This window comes from Phoca vitulina, unplaced genomic scaffold (genome assembly GCF_004348235.1).
Source record: "Phoca vitulina isolate PV1807 unplaced genomic scaffold, GSC_HSeal_1.0 scaffold2, whole genome shotgun sequence".
Taxonomy (NCBI): Eukaryota; Metazoa; Chordata; class Mammalia; order Carnivora; family Phocidae; genus Phoca; species Phoca vitulina.
Genome location: NW_022589705.1, coordinates 29,955,689 through 29,972,953, shown reverse-complemented (window position 1 = coordinate 29,972,953; position 17,265 = coordinate 29,955,689). Strand labels below are relative to the sequence as shown.

The 17,265-nt window shown below is 37.9% G+C and overlaps 1 protein-coding gene across 3 annotated transcripts in view; it reads right to left on the bottom strand.

Moving 5' to 3' along the window:
* The window catches only part of SELENOF (selenoprotein F), a 54,993-nt gene that overhangs the window by 6,442 nt on the left and 31,286 nt on the right, over positions 1–17,265 (bottom strand). For 2 of the 3 annotated variants that reach the window (XM_032424595.1, XM_032424578.1), the window contains exon 4: positions 8,055–8,087. The exons of the other annotated variant lie outside the window; for it this stretch is intronic. In XM_032424595.1, coding sequence (XP_032280486.1) covers positions 8,055–8,087 — 33 coding nt within the window. The remainder of the gene's footprint in view (positions 1–8,054; positions 8,088–17,265) is intronic. 3 annotated transcript variants of the gene reach the window in all.

Below are 17,265 nucleotides of genomic sequence, written 5' to 3'. Positions count from 1 at the left end.
GGCACTAGGATAGGCTATATGAGAGTATAAAACTTGCAAAAAGACTCATAGTAACTTCTTTTCTAGTTTACTTTCTGCTGTTTTAAAAACAGCTCAATAACATCAGTTTGATTATTCCTAAAGAAATCCAGTCACTGGGACTCCTGGGTGGCTCAGTCAGTTAAGCATCTGCCTTCGGCTCAGGTCATGATCCCAGGGTTCTGGGATCAAGTCCTGCATCAGGCTCCTTGCTCAGTGGGGAGCCTCTTCTCCTTCTGCCTGCCACTCTCCCTGCTTGTGCTCTCTCTGACAAGTAAATAAAATCTAAAAAAAAAAAAAAAAATCCAGTCATTGCATTTCTAGAAAATGTTCTTATGCCAACTTATTTGTCAGTTATAAAGGCAGTTTTGTGAATAGTACTTTAAAGTGATCAAATATACAGAAGTGATTAGAAAACACATGAAATGTTTCAGCTCTTCACTCTGGATTCTATCAGCAGGGCATTTGCACAGCTCCCTTGGAGAGGAGCTTGGTTTTGCTATATGTAGTACTTAGAAACTAGTAGGACTCTTCTTCTAATTCAGACTCTTCAGAGGTAATAAACAATATTAAAAACAAAATCTATCCTCCTAGTTCCAAAAAGAGGGTAAAATTGGGGATGATGAGATAACAGGAAGGGTATGTCCTGAGGTTAAAGGAAAATGCTTGAATGAATTTATTTTCAAAATAAGTGAAAATATAAATGAAAAAGACAATATACTTGGCTAGATGTAATGATATACCCTTGATCACATCACAATTAGTCAGTCATACAATGTACTTTACTGGTTTTAAGGTTTAATTTGATTATAAGGGCTTATAGAAAGTATGGTTAAGACTTGTGAACTATCACATAAAATTATAAGGAGTGACAGATGTTTTCCTGTTGATAAAAATAAACATTTGAATCAGAATATATTCTAAATAAAAATGTCGTATATCATACCCAGAAACAATACAATGAGAACGGCCAACAACAACAAACAACAGAACTGAATTCTCAACTGTGCTCCAGCAAGCTTCTGGGTACCTAAAAGAGTATCTCTAAAATAAGAAAATTTACTATTGTATACAAACCATCTGGAGTGTAGAATTATGAGTCATGTGGGTCTTCCCAACAAGACCATTTAAAAGCACTTGAAAAAACATTCAGAAAAGAGCAACTTAAATAACTGAAAGAATCTGAGGAGACTGGAGGTACAACAATGAAGACAAGACAAACTAAAAATATGACTTCTTAGTGTGGAAAGATAAAGAATGTTTGAAGACTATAAATCCATCAGGGATATATTAACCAACACAAACACAGGCTTTTCACCCGATTCCCATTTGTCAAAAGTGGGGGCACCCTTGAATTAGATACATTTTGTAATTCCATTCAATAAATATTTGAATTCCTCTTAATACGAGGAGTAGTGTTAGATAGATTCTGGGTAAATTAATGACAAAAAAAAATTCTGGGCTTTAAGAGTTCCTAGTTCGGTAGAGGCAAAAGACCAATAAAGCAAATAAGTACATTATAATATGTATATATTATAATATTATGTGGCAACTGTGGAATATAAAGGATAAAGTGAAAAATTCTGTCTAAAGGCCACAAAAAAGAACGTTTGGACTAAATTTTGAATGAACAGCAGTTTGCTACAAGAACTGGAAGGGGCATAAGTCAGGAGGAACATGCAGTGTATGCAAAGTCTTAGAGGTCAGAGTTCAGAGAAATGCAGATAGTTGTGCACGTGAACTAGAGGTGTGAATGACAATCAAGAAAAGCATGTTGTGATGGGTCTTGTACTGTGAAGCTACTGAGTTTGACATTTATTCTGTAATGGGGAACTATAGAGGGCCACAGAAATCAAATATGTCTACCGGAAAAGGTCTTTTTGGTAGTTGTGTAGAGGACTCAACAAAAGAAAGAAAAGGGAACATAGATACCTAGACCAGATAACAAGTACCTAATCCTTCTAGAGAAAGATGCCAAAGGCTTAATTTAAATCACAGAGAAGGCCAAGGAAGTAAGATTTGAAAGTTCTTAAGGAGGGGAAGAGATACCATTTGGTGACTAACTGGGTATAAAGTGAAATAAAGGTTAGTCATGATTCCTGTGTTTTATGCTTTTGCTTGGTGATACTGCCATTTGTGGAAACAGGAAAGAAGATGGTATACTTTTCTAAGAGAAGAGTATTAATTCAGTTTTTGGATATGCTGGGTTTAAGGCCTCTCTACCAAAAATGTGGGCCACAGCCTGGAGGATTACTAGAAATGCAGAATCTCAGGATCCACCCGAAATTTACAGAATTTACTCTATATTTAACAAGATTTTCAGATGATTCATAGGCTTAAAGTATCTACGAGATTATACAAACGAAAATGTCCACTTGCAGTCAGAAATGTGATTTCTAACAGAGAGATGTGACCTGAAGATACAGATTAGGAGTCATCAGGTAACTACTATAATTGGTACTGAGGGAGTGGGACATTCAAGAGAGTAAGAAAGGAAGGAAAATATAAAAATAGACCCTGACTATAACTAACATTTGAAAGGTGGGTGGTAGATGAGACGCCAGGAAAGGAAAATGGAAAGCTTGTTAGTTGTAGGAAAAACTAGGAGGTAACAAATTCACAGAAGTGAAGGGAAGAGTTTCAAATACTAGACTCAAGTAAGATTTAAACATCAGGAGGTAAAATGGTAGAAACAGAAGCCAGAATGTCATAGGTAGAAGAATGGCTGGCAGCAAATAAACAAAATTCTGCATGTTATGAGAAGTCGGGCTGCAGCTATAACTGATATACTGATTTGAGCTGTTTTTATTTTTTAAAGACAGCAAATAAAGGAGTATAGAAATGCCTGATGGTTACTAATGGAAATTTATTACCTAAAGAGAGAGTATGTTACAAAAACAATACCCACCATTTAATATCCTTGGTACTGAAATAGTGCTTGACACACAGTAAAGCACTCAGTAAGTATTCACAGAATTAGTGAATGGTTTACTCTGTATTTGGTGGTGCCATGCACATACTAAGTGATGTAGGTGTGTTATTTAATCCTCAAAACAATCTTATAAGGTGTGTTTTTACTGATTTTATACCATCTATTACCCATTTTATAAATGAGAAAAACTGATGAAGTGAATACTAATGAATGATACTACTTCTAGTAAAACTCTAACGTAGCCTCATAATCCTAGGCATTACTACTGGCATGAGAAGTTCGTAGAAGTGAAATCATCAACGTGCCTGATCTCGTCTGACCTCAGAAGCTAAGCAGAGTCGGGCCTGGCAAAAAAACCCCAAAAAACAAAAACACTTTTTTTTTTTTGCCTTCAAAGGTATATGATTTTAATAAGGAATTGGCAAACTATAGTCTGAGGTCCATAGTCTAGGCTGCTGCTTTAGTAAGTACAGTTTACTGGGACAAAGCCACACTTACTTAAATACTGTCTCTGGCTGCTTCTACACTACAGAAGTAGAGTTCAATAGTTGTAGCACAGACCTTTGTTGCCTATCAAGCTGAAAAATTTTATTTAGCCTTTCACAGAAAGTTTGCCAAGACCTACATAATTAGGGAAAAAAATTTTTTTGAGACACACACATATGCTTAACATTGTAAGACTCATGCTTAAGAAGGAATTGTCATTATTACTTTTCATGCTACTACAAATGATAAAACATTAGGTCCACAGGGCCACTCAAAGTGACTCCTGCCCTGGGGAGAGAGAGAGCGAGCCCCTCACCCCAGCATGACTGCAGTTCATGAAGCTGAGCCCCTTAGCTGGTTGAACAGGGAGAAAGCCCTGCTCTTCTGCGTGCTTGCAGCTGTGGCAGAGAGGCTAACTGTGGACAACTAGGATGACTGCTGGCTCCACCCTCCAGTGAGCCCACATCAGCCACAGGTGGGCCTCAACAGCACAGGGAGCAAATTCTGCCCAGTGTGCCCACAGTAGGCAAAGAGGGTGATTGCCTTCAGTGGGTAGCTCAACCATAATAGGACGACACATGCAGCCCACAGAGGGGATACCCCTGGAGCACTGAGTTCTGGTGAAAAGAATGGATTGTGTTCTAGGGCACCACAAGACCATTTCCTTATAAGGTAACTACTTTCTTTCTTTTCTTTCAAAGATTTTATTTATTTGTGTGTGAGAGAGAGCGAGAGTGCATGCAAGCAAGCACAAACAGGGCGGAAGGAGAAGCAGGCTCCCCCGCTGAGCAGAGAGCCCGATGCGGGACTCGATCCCAGGACCCTGGGATCATGACCTGAGCTGAAGGCAGATGCTTAACTGACTGAGCCACCCAGCTGTCCCACAAGGTAACTAATTTCAAGACCAAAAGCCATAGTTGACCTAATACACACAAACACAGAGTAAGACAAGGTAAGAAGACTGAGGCATATGTCCTAAATGAATGAACACGACAGAAATCACAGTAAAAGAGCTAAATGAAACAGATAAGCAATATGCCTGATGAAACTTTAAAGTAATAGTCATACTCAGTGGACTTGAGAAGAGTAGATAAACACAGTTACAACTTCAAAGACACAGAAAATATAAAAAAGAACCAGAGTTGAAAAATTCAATAACTAAAATGAAAAATACACTAGAAGGAATCAACAGATGACGGAACGCAGAAGAATGGATCAGCAATCTAGAAGACAAGGTAATGGAAAGTAACCAAGCCAAATATCAAAGAGAATAAAAAATGAGAATAGGTTATGGGAAATATGCAACATCATCCAGTGTAACATATTCATTTATAGGGATACCAGAAGGAGAAGAGAAAAACAAGGGGTCAGAAAACTTACTTAAAAAAATAGTTGAAAACTTCCCTAACATGGGAAAGGAAACAAACATTCAGGTCCAGGAAGCATGCAGAACCCCTAACAAGACAAACCAAAAGAGGTCCACTCCAAGACACGTAATAATTAAAATATCGAAGATTAAAGACAAAGAGAGAACCTTAAAAGCAAAGCAAGAGAAAACAGTTACAATCAGGGAAACCCCATTTTTCACCAGAAACTGAGGCCAGAAGGGAGTGGCATGATAAATTCAAAGTGCTGAAAGGAAAAAAACCTTCAAGAATACTCAGTGAGGTTATCATTAAGAATAGAAGGAGAAAAAAAAGTTTCCCAAACAGAAGTTAAAGCAGTTCATCACTACTTAACTAGGCTTACAAGAAATGATAAAGGGAATTCTTAAGTAGAAAGAAAAGGCCATAATGAGAAGAAAATTAGGAAAAAGAAAAAATTTCAAAGGTAAAAGCAAACATAGTAAAAGGAGTAGATTAAGCCAATGTGGAGATTAAAACACAAAAGTAGTAAAATCAATTGCATCTAAAAAATCAGTCAAGGGATACACAAAAAGATGTAAAATACAAAATCATACATAAAATTTAAGTGATCATCAACTTTACATAGACTGCTATACACAAAGAATGTTATATATGAACCCAATGATAACCAAAAATAAATCTGTGATATACACAAAAAATAAAAGGAATCCAAGCATAATGTTAAAGCCATCAAACCAAAAGAGAACGAGAGAAGACAGAGAACTACAAAAACAACCACAAAGCAATTAACAAAAGGACAATAAGGACACATCCATGAATACTTAATTTAAATGTAAATGGAATATGGCTAAGTGGGTTAAGTGCCTGACTCTTTTAATAAATTTTTAAATTATTTTTCTTTTTAAGGATTCTTATTTATTTATTGAGAGAGAGAGAATGATAGAGAGCATGAGAGGGAGGAGGGTCAGAGGGAAAAGCTGACTCCCCGCTGAGTGGGGAACTGACGCGGAACTTGATCTCAGGACTCCAGGATCAGGACCTGAGCCGAAGGCAGTCGCTCAACCAACTGAGCCACCCAGGCGCCCAAGTGCCTGACTCTTGATTTTGGCTCGGGTCATGATCTCAGGGTCCTGAGATCGAGCCCTGCTTAAGATTCTGTCTCTCCCTCTGCCCCTCCCTGCCTGTGCGTGCACCTGCGTTCTCTCTCTCTCACAAAGAAAAAGTAAATAGACTAAATGCTCCAATCAAAAGACACAGGGTGACTGAATGGGTAAACAACAACAAAAAAGACCCATCTATATCTTGTTTACAAGAGACTTGCTTCAGACTTAAAGACACATAAGGAGTGAAAAGTGAAGGTATGGGTAAAGCTATTCCATGCAAATGGAAGAGAGAGAGAAAAAGGTAGGAATACTTTTACAAAGACTGTAGCAAGAGACAAAGAAGGGCATTACAGAATGATAAAGTGATCACTTCAACAAGAGGACTTAATTATAAGTATCTCTGCACCCAAAATAGTATCACATAAATACATAAAGCAATTATAAAAGGCATAAAGTAAGAAATTAGCAGTAATATAATAGTAGGTGACTTAAACACCCCACTTACATCAATGGATAGATATTTTGTGGACAGAAAATCAACAAGGAAAAAGTGGCTTTGAATGACACATTAGACCAGATAGAACAGAAATACACAGGATATTCCATCCAAAAACTACTGAATATACATTCAAGTGCACATGGTACATTCTCCAGGGCAGCTCCTATCTTAGGCCACAAAGAAGTCCAAATAATTTTAGAAGTCTGAAATCATATCATGTATCTTTTCTGACCATAAAGGTATGAAACAAATAAATTGTAAGAAAAAAAAACTTGAAAAAGCAAAAACACATGAAGGTTAAAAAAAAGACGCTACTAAACACCGATGGGTCAACAAAAAAATCAAAGAGAAAATAAAAAAATACATGGAGAGAAATAAAAATGAAAATATAATGGTCCAAAATCTTTGGGACGCAGCAAAAGCAGTTTTAAGAGGGAAATTTATTGAGATACAGGCCTACCTCAAGAAACAAGAAAAACCTCAGAAAACCTAACCTTACACCTAAAGGAACTAGAAAAAGAACAAACAAAGCCAGTGGAAAGGAGGGAAATAATAAAGATTAGAGCGGAAATAAATGAAATGGCAACTAAAAAAACAATAGAAAAGTTCAATGAAACCAAGAGCTGGTTCTCTGAAAAGATAAATAAAATTCAAACGCCTTTAGCTAGACCCATCAAGAAAAAGAGGACTCAGGGCACCTGGGTGGCTCAGTTGGTTAAGCGTCTGCCTTCGGCTCAGATCATGATCCCAGGGTCCCAGGATTGAGCCCCACATCAGGCTCCCTCTGTGGGGATTCTGCTTCTCCCTCTCCCTCTGCCTGCCACTCCCCCTGCTTGTGCTCTCTCTCTCCCTCTCACTGTCAAATAAATAAATAAAATCTTAAAAAAAAAAAAAAAAGACTCAAAATCAGAAATAAAGGAGAAATAACTGACACTACAGAATACAATGAACTGTAAGAAAATATGACGAAAAATGAGTAACTTCCCAGGAACATACAATCTTCCAAAACAGAATCAGAAATAGAATATTTGAACAGACCAATCATGTGTAATGAGACTGAATCAATAATTTAAAAACACCCAACAAACAAAATAAAGTCCAGGACCAGATGAATTCACGGGTGAATTCTATCAAACATGTAAGGAAGATTTAATACTTATCCTCAAACTATTCCAAAAAATAGAAGAGGAGAGAAAGGAAAGCTTCCAAATACACTCTATGAGGCCAGCATTACCCTCACATGAAAAAAGAAAACTACAGGCCCATATCCCTGCTGAACACAGACACAAATATCCTCAACAAAATATTTGCAAACCACATGCAACAAGACTTTGAAAGGATCACTCACCATGATCAAGTGGGATTTGTTCCAAGGATGCAAGAGTGGTTCAATATTCGCCAATGTGACATACATTAATAAGAGGAAAGATACAAACCATATGATCATCTCAATGGATGCAGAAAAGGGCATCTGACAAAATTCTACCTCTGCTTATGATACAAACTCAAAATGAGGTGGGTTAGGAGGGAATATACCTCAACATAATAAAGGCCATATATGAAAAAGACAAAGCTAACATCACATTCAATGGTGAAACACTCAAAGCTTTTCCTCTAAGATCAGGAACAAGAAAGGATTCCACACTTACCACTTTTACTCAACATAGTACTGGAAGTCCTAGCTGCAGCAGAGAAGAAAAAGAAAGGCAACCAAATTTGTAAAGAAGTAAAACTGTTATTATTTGCAGATGACAAGATACTTTATATAGAAAACACTAAAGACCACCAAACCCAATTAGAACAGATACATTCAGCAAAGTTTCAGGATACAAAATTAATACACAGAAACTGGCTTTATTTCTATACACTAATAATGAAGTACCAGAGAGAGAAATTAAGAGAACAATCCCATTTAAACTGCACCAAAAAGAATAAAATACCTAGGAATAATTAAACAATGGAAGTCAAACACCAATATTCTGAAAACTACAGGACACTGATGAAAGAAACTGAACATGACAAAAACAAATGGAAAGATATTCTGTGCTCATGAACTGGAGGAATTACTATATATATATTTTTAAGGTTTTATTTGAGAGAGAGAGGGAGGGAGGGAGAGAGAAAACATGAGTGGGGGGGAGGGGCAGAGGGAGAAGCAGACTCTCTGCAGAGCAGGGAGCCCGATGCCAGGCTGGATCCCAGGACCCTGGGATCATGACCTGAGCCGAAGGCAGATGCTTAACTGACTGGGCCACCCAGGTGCCCTGGAGGAATTACTACTATTAAAAATGTCCATACTACCCAAAACAATCTACAGATTCGATGAAATCCCTATCAAATAGCATTTTTCACCGAACTAGAACAGATAATCCTAAAATTTTTATGGAAATGTAAAAGACCTTCAATAGCCAAAGCAATCTTCAGAAAGAAAAGCAAAGCTAGAGATAATACAATTCCAGATTTCAAGATATACTACTAAAGCTGCAGTAATCAAAACAGTAGGGTACTAGCACAAAAACAGACACACAGATCATGGAATAGGACAGAGCCCAGAAATAAACCCATGCTTAAATGGTCAATTAATCTATAACACAATATACAACGGGAAAAAGACAGTAACTTCATTAATGGTGTTGGGAAAACTGGACAGGTATATGCAAAAGAATTAAACTGGACCAGTTTCTTAAACCATTCACAAAAATAAACTCAAAATGGATTAAGGACCTAAATGTGAGACCCAAAATCATTAAACTCCTAAAAGAAAACAATGGCTATAATCTCTTGGATACTGGCCTTAGCAACATATTTATGGAAATGTCTCCTCAGGTAAAGGAAACAAAAACTGTTGGGACTACACCAAAAACAAAAAGCCTCTGCACAGCACAGAAAACCATCAACAAACCAAAAGGCAACCTAGTGAACAGGAGAGGATATGCAAATGACACGTGTGAGAATATACAACTCAACACCAAAAACCAAACAATCTGATTAAAAACTGGGCAAAGGACCTAAATAGACATTTTTCCAAAGAAGACATACGCGTGGCAAACAGATACATGAAAAGATGTTATCACTGATCACCAGGTTAATGCAAATCAAATCCCAATGAGATCACTTCACACCAATCAGAATGGCTAATATGAAAAAGACAAAAAATAACAAGTGTTGGCTATGATGTGAAGAAACGGGAACCCTCATGCACTGCTGATGGGAAAACAGTATGGAGGTTCCTCAAAAAAATTAAATAGAAAAACCATACGATCCACTTATTCCACTACAGGGTTATTCAAAGAAATGAAAACACAAACTTGAAAAGATACACGCACCCCCTATTACTGCAGCATTACTTACAAAAGCCTAGATGTGGAAGCCACCCAAGTGTCCACTGATAGATGAATGGATAAAGTATATGTGGTATAGGAAGGTTCTGGTCCAAGATGGCAACTCAGGAAGGCCCTGAACTCACCTTCTCCACGGACACATCAAACTTACACCTATTTATAGAGCAAGTCCTCCTGGGGAACTTAGGGCCGACTGAAAAGTTTCTGTACAACAAAAGATAGCACAGAGAACGGCAGGAGAGAGGGTGGGAACGGCAGTGGGGAGGGATAGTACTGAGGGTGAGCAGATTCATCTGTCTTGTGGCATAGTCTGCGGCACTGGCCCCTAGCCCACTGTAGCCCTGGATGTCCTGGGGCACAGAAAAAAAAGCTGAGGTTTAAAAGAGCAACTAGAACAGAAAGGAACTAGCCCCAGAACCTTGCCAAATAGTAAGAAAGCTGCTGGAACTCTCTCTGGGTCAAAAGAGCAGGTGAGTACCATAGTTTACATTCCCTCTCTACTGTGACAGTGCAATCAAGAACAGGGCCCCCAGCCCACACCAGCCCGACATCCTGGGGCACGGGGTAGGGGTGGGGAGGGGAATGAGGGGAAAGGTGTTTAAAAGTTCAAGTAGAGGGGCGCCTGGGTGGCTCAGTCAGTTAAGCGGCTGCCTTCGGCTCAGGTCATGATCCCAGGGTCCTGGGATCGAGCCCCGCGTCCGGCTCCCCGCTCAGCGGGGAGCCTTCTTCTCCCTCTCCCTGCCACTCTGTCTACTTGCGCTTTCTCTCTCTCTGTCAAATGAATGAATGGAATCTTAAAAAAAAAAAAAAAAAAGTTCAAGTAGAATTTAAAGATCCAGCACTAGAACTCTGCCAAATGGGGGGAGAGCTGCTGGCACTCTCTAGGTTGGAGGGGCTGGTGAGTGCCATGGTTTATGTTCTCCCTCTACCTTGATAACTTGGATGGGAGGAGGGTCCAGGTACCCTAACCAGCCTGTTGCCTCAGTGAGTCCTGGATCCCTCGCCCACATCAACCCCAACCACCCCACCCAGCAGCTCCAGCACAGCGCACACCAGGACACCCCTGGTCATTGCTCATTGTAGAGCCAGCAGCTGTGCCAATGTGACACAAACACAAAGCACTCCCTAACACTCCAGCCCCACACCTCCCTGGCTCCTAAATACTTCCTAGGACACCCCTGGCACAGAGAGTACTGGGACCTTCTGGGTCACCTGGTTCAGCTCCAGGAACGCCCAGCCCATGCTGGCCCAGTTCTAGTCCCCTGCCAGGATACTCCCTGCACTGAGCATTCTGGGATACCCTGACCTTACCCACTTCAGCTTCAGCTATCCCACAAGGTGCTTTCTGCCTGGAGAGCCCTGCGACAGCCACAACCCACATCCACTGCAGCTTTAGCTGTCCTCTCAGGGCTCCCTGGGCACAGAGAGCTCCAGGACCACCTTGGCCCATGCCCACTTCAGCTACGGATGTTTTACCAAAATGCCCCCTACAGAGAGTACCCTAGGACCCCCAGGCCCATGCCCCACCTTGCATCAAGCTGCCTTGCCAGGTGCCCTCTAGATGGAGAGCCCCAGGACACCCCAGCATGCACTTGATCAGCTTCACAGTCCACCCAGGGGACAACCATACACAAGACCATTCCTCCAAGTTTAGAAGTAACTGTTCTGCCTAATTCATAGAAACAAGCAGACTGGAGACAGAAGAATATGCTACCAAAGAAAGAAAAAGACATAACTTCAGGAAAAGAACTAAATGAAACATAGATAAGCAATGGTCTGATAAAGAATTTAAAAGTAATGATCATAAAGATGCTCACTGGACTGGAGAGAAGAGCGGAAGAACTAAGTGAGAACTTCAACAAAGAGAAAATATAAAAAGAACCAGAGTTGAAGAATATAATAACTGAAATGAAAAATACACTGGGGGAATCAACAGTAGGTTAGCAGATGCAGAACAATGGATCGTAGATCTTGAAGACAGGCTATGGAACGCATCCAAGCTGAACAGCAAAACGAAAAAAAGAATTTTAAAAGTGAGTAGAGGGGTGCCGGGATGGCTCAGTCTGGAGCGTGTGACTCTTGATCTTGGGGTCATGAGTTCAAGCCCCATGCTGGGTGTAGAGATTAATTAAATAAATAATACTTAAAAAAAAAAAAAAAAAGATGAGTAAGAGGTGCCTGGCTGGCTTAGTTGCTGGAGCATGTGACTCTTGATCTTAGGATCAGGAGTTCAAGCCCCATGTTGGGTATGGAGCCTACTTAATTAAAAAAAAAAAAAAAGAAAAAAAAAAAGACGAGTAGAGTTTAAGGGATTTCTTTGACAACATCATTCGCATTATAGGGGTCCCAGAAGGAGAGAGAAAAAGGGGCAGAAATCTTATCTGAAGAAATAATAGCTGAAAATTTCCCTAACCTGGGGAAGGAAACAGACATGCAGGTTCAGAAAGCAGAGTTCAAAACAAGATGAACCTAAGGAGAGCCACATCACTACATAAAATAATTAAAATGTCAAGTTTAAGATCAGGGAAAAATTTTAAAGCAGCAAGAAGAGAAGCAAAAAGTTATATACAAGGGAAACTCCATAAGGCTATTGGCTGAATTTTCAGCAAAAATGCTGCAGGCCAGAAAGCAGTGGCATGATATATTCAAAGTCCTGAAAAGGAAAATGAACCCCTCCCGCCCCGCCCAAACCCTACAACCTACCACCAAGGGTACTCTACAGGTAAGATTATCATCCAGAATTGAAGCAGAGACAAAGAGCTTCCCAGACAAAATTAAAGGAGTTCATCACCACTACACCAGCCTTATAAGACATACTTCTAAACAACCAATGGGTCAACAAAGAACTCAAAAAGGAAATAAAAACACAGGAAGACGAATGAAAATGGAAATGCCAATGGTTCAAAATCTATGGGTTGCAGCAAAAGCAATTCTAAGAGGGAAATTTATAGCAATACAGGCTGACCTGTAAACGAGACAGGAAAAATCTCAAACAACCTTACACTTAAACTAGGACAAGAATAACAAACAAAACCCAAGGTTAGCAGAAGAAAAAAAAACTTTTAGAGCAGGAATAAATAGAGACTAAAAATACAGCATAAAAGAGTTGGATCTCTGAAAAGATCATCAAAATTGATAAAGCTTTAGCCATACTCATCAAGAGAGGACTCCAAATCAGAAATGAAAGACACAACAACTGACACCACAGAAAAACAAAAGATTTTAAGAGAAGACTATGAAAAATTACATGCCAACAACTGAACAACCTAGAAGAAATGGGTAATACCTAGAAACATACAATCTTTCAAAACTGAATCAGGAAAGAAAACAGAAAACCTGAACAGCCCAATTAACTCTTAGAGGAATTGAACTGGTAATCAAAAAACTTCCAACAAACAAGATTCAAGGAGTAGATGGCTTCACAGGTGAATTCTATGGAACATTTCAAGATTTCATAACTATTGTCAAACTATTCCAAAAAATAGAGGAAGATACATTCCATTAGGTCAGTGTTACCTTGATACCACAAAAAAGTAAATTACAGGCCAATATCTCTGATTAACATAGATGCAAAAATCCTCAACAAATTATTCAATCAACCAACAATACATTAAAGGGAACATTCACTACAGTCAAGTGGGATTTATTCTAGGGATGCAAGGAAGGTTCAATATTCACAAAACAGTCACTGATACACTACATCACCGAGAGAAAGGATAAAAACCAAATGATCATCTCAACAGATACAGAAAAAGCCTTTGACAAAATCCATTATTCACGATAAAAACTCTCAACAAAGTGGGTTTAGAGGGAACATACCTCAACATAATAAAGGCCGTATTAAAAAAAAAAAACAACCCAAAGCCAACATCATCACAATGGTGAAACACTGAGAGCTTTTCCTCTAAGATCCAAAACAAGACAAGGATGTCCACTGCTGCCTTGCCACTTTTATTCCACATACTACTGGAGGTCCTAGTTGCAGCAATCAGATAAGAACAAGAGATAAAAGGCAAAGAAATTGTTAAAGTAAAACTGCCACTACATGCAGATGACATACTATATATAGAAAAACCTGAAGAGTCCACCAAAAAACTATTAGAATTGATAGTGAGGTCAGTAAAATTTCAGGATATACAATTAATATACAGAAAGTGGTTATAGTTTTAAACATTAACAATTTAGTAGCAGAAAGAGAAATAAAGAAAACAATCCCATTTACCACTGTACCAAAAAGAATGAAATACTTAGGAATAAACAACAAAGGACATGGAAGACCTGCACTCTAGAAAGTATAAAACATTTGTGATAGAAATTAAAAATGACATAAAAAAATGGAAAGAGATACCATGCTAATGGACTGGGAGAACTGATATTGTGAAATGTCCATAGTACTCAAAGCAATCTACAGACTGGACAAAATCCCTATCAAAACACCAACAGCATTTTCACTGAACTACAAATCATCCTAAAATTTGTATGGAACCACAGAAGACCCTGAACAGCCAAAGCACTCTTGAGAACAAAGCTGGCTGTATCAAAATCCTAGATTTCAAAATATAAGCTGTACTAATCAAGAGTATGGTGCTGGCATAAAAATAGACACACAGATCAACAGACCAGAATAGAAAGTCAAGAAAAAAACCCCATGCTTATATGGTCAATTAATCTATAACAAAGGAGGCAAAATATACAAGGGAGAAAGACAGTCTCTTCAACAAATAGTACTGGTAAAACTAGGCAGCTACATGTAGAAGAATAAAACTAGACCACTGTCTTACACCACATAGAAATATAAACTCAAAATGATTCAAAACCTAAATGGGATACCTGAAATCATCAAAGTCCTACAAAAACACACAGGCAGCAATCTGTTTGACATCAGCCTTAGCAACATTTTTCTAGGTGTCTCCTCAGGCAAGGGAAACAAAAGCAAAAATAAACTATTGGGACCATACCAAAACAAAAAACTTATGCACAGCAAAGAAAACCATCAACAAAATGAGACGGCAACCTACTGAATGGGAGAAAATACTTGCAAATGATATATCTGATAAGGAGTTAATATCTAAAATATATATAAGAACTTATATAGAACTCAACACCAAATAATCCAATTATAAACTGGGCAGAGGGCCTAAAAAGACATTTTTACAAAAAGACAGATGGCAAACAGACATATAAAATGATGATGAACATCACTAATCATCAGGGAAATGCAAATCAAAATCACAATGACGTATCACCTTATCCTGTCAGGATGGTTAGAATCAAAAGGAAATAAAAAGTGATGGTGAGGATGTGGAAAAAAAGGAACTCTCATGCACTGCTGGTGAGAATGTAAACTAGTGCAGCCATTGTGAAAACAGCATGGAGGTTCCTCAAAAAAACAACCAGAGAAATACTATATATTCCAATTAATTCCACTATTGGGTATTTACCCAAAGAAAACAAAAACACTAATTTAAAAACTATGTATTCCTATGTTTACTGTAGTATTATTTGCAACAGCCAAGATAGGGAAGCAACCCAAGTGTCCATTGATAAATGAATGGATAAAGAAGATGTGGTGTGTGTGTGTGTGTGTGTGTGTGTGTGTGTTCCCTATATATATACACACACACACAATGAAATATTACTCAGCCATAAAAACGGATGAGATATTGCCATTTGCACAACATGAATGGACCCAAAGGGTATTGTGGTAAGTAAAATAAGTCAGAGAAGACAATGATATGATTTCACTTATAAGTGGAATCTAAAAAACAATAAATTCAAGCAGAAACAGACAATAAATACAGAGAACTGATGGTTGCCAGAAGAGGTGTGGTGGGGAGATGGGTAAAATGGATGAATGGGAGTAGAAGATATGGGCTTCCAGTTACAGACTAAGTCATAGGGAAGGTAGTCAATGGTATTGTAATAGCATTGTATGACAACTCACCCATGGTGAGTATAGCATAAGGTACAGACTTGTCAAATTACTATGTTGTATGCCTGAAACTAATGTAAAATTTTGTGTCAGGTATATTTTAATTGAAAAAAAAAAAGTGTGGAATACACAATGGAATATTACTCAGCTATAGAAAAGAATGAGGTATTTCCATTTGCGACAACATGGATGGATCTAGAAGGATTAAGTTAAGTGGAATAAGCCAGACAGAGAAAGACAAATACCGTATCATTTCACATATATGTGGAATCTAAAAAATAAGTGAAATAAATAACCAAAAAAAGAACAGATTCTTAAATACAGAGAACTGGTGGTTGCCACAGAGGAAGTGGATGGAGGGGTTGGGTGATTAAAGGGGGTTAAGAGATACCAGCTTCTAGTTATAAAATAAGTAGTAAGTCACAGAGATAAAAAGAATACAGTCAATAATATTGTAATAACATTGTATGGTGTCAGATGATGACGACACAACGTGGTTAGCACTGTGTAATATATAAAATTATCAAAGCTGTACACGGAAAACACTGTATGTCAATTATACTTCAATATTAAAAATATTAAGGATTACAAGGAAGTATTCATACTTACACAACCAAAACATGGAAATTAGAAGAATCTTAGGAACTGGACCTGGAATTGGCTTTGGAATATAATCTGGGACTTTTTTTTCCCCCACACTGAGTGGTTTAAGTTCAATAAAATGTTTCAAAATTTAGTTCTCTCTTCTGGAATTATTTAACATTAATTTCCTTTCCTGTTTTATGACATGGGTATTTTAAATTAAGTGAATTAAAAAAATTACCATTATTGTAAGATAAAGCATAATGAAAGTTATGATAATCCCAGAGGCTAGTGGATGTTGATGACAAAGAATGCAAAGATGACACGAAAATTAGCTTGGTATGTGTAATTACTGTAAAAAGTGAAACTGTCCTTTATGCCCTATTCCAGAATATCTTTAAGATAGTGAGTCTGAAAGTGGGAATATAATAATGGTTATACTTAAAATATACCAGCTCCTCATGGACTCAGAAAACATTGGCATTATACATAATTATATTGAATATGGCTACACATTACAGAAATAAATCACTTTCATTTAAAAAAACTTGTATGTTATAAAATTTATACATAGAATTAAAATCCAGCCAGTTGTTTTCAAAAGGAAAAGACAGTATGACTACATGTACCCAAAGTATGATAATTTAACTATATATAAGAAATATATAGAATTAAGTTCCACTACAAGGACTGATAAACTCCACTCAAGCTTTTAAAGACTGAACTTCCAACTGTAGAAATTAGTACCAAAAACATAATAAAATCTGATATCACAAATAAGGCTAATTGTGGTATCAAAGTTACTCTTAACCTCATGAAAATCTAAGTCACAAAAGATTATTAATAAAACAAGTCAGTAAATGTGAATAATATAATTAAAAAGCAATTTCTAGGAATAAGGGTGATCAAACTATCATTTAGAGAAGTGATATAAAAACCAAAACCAACTGTGGTACAATTCTGAGTGTGCTGAAGGCAAAAAAAAATCAGCATGAGGAATTTTTT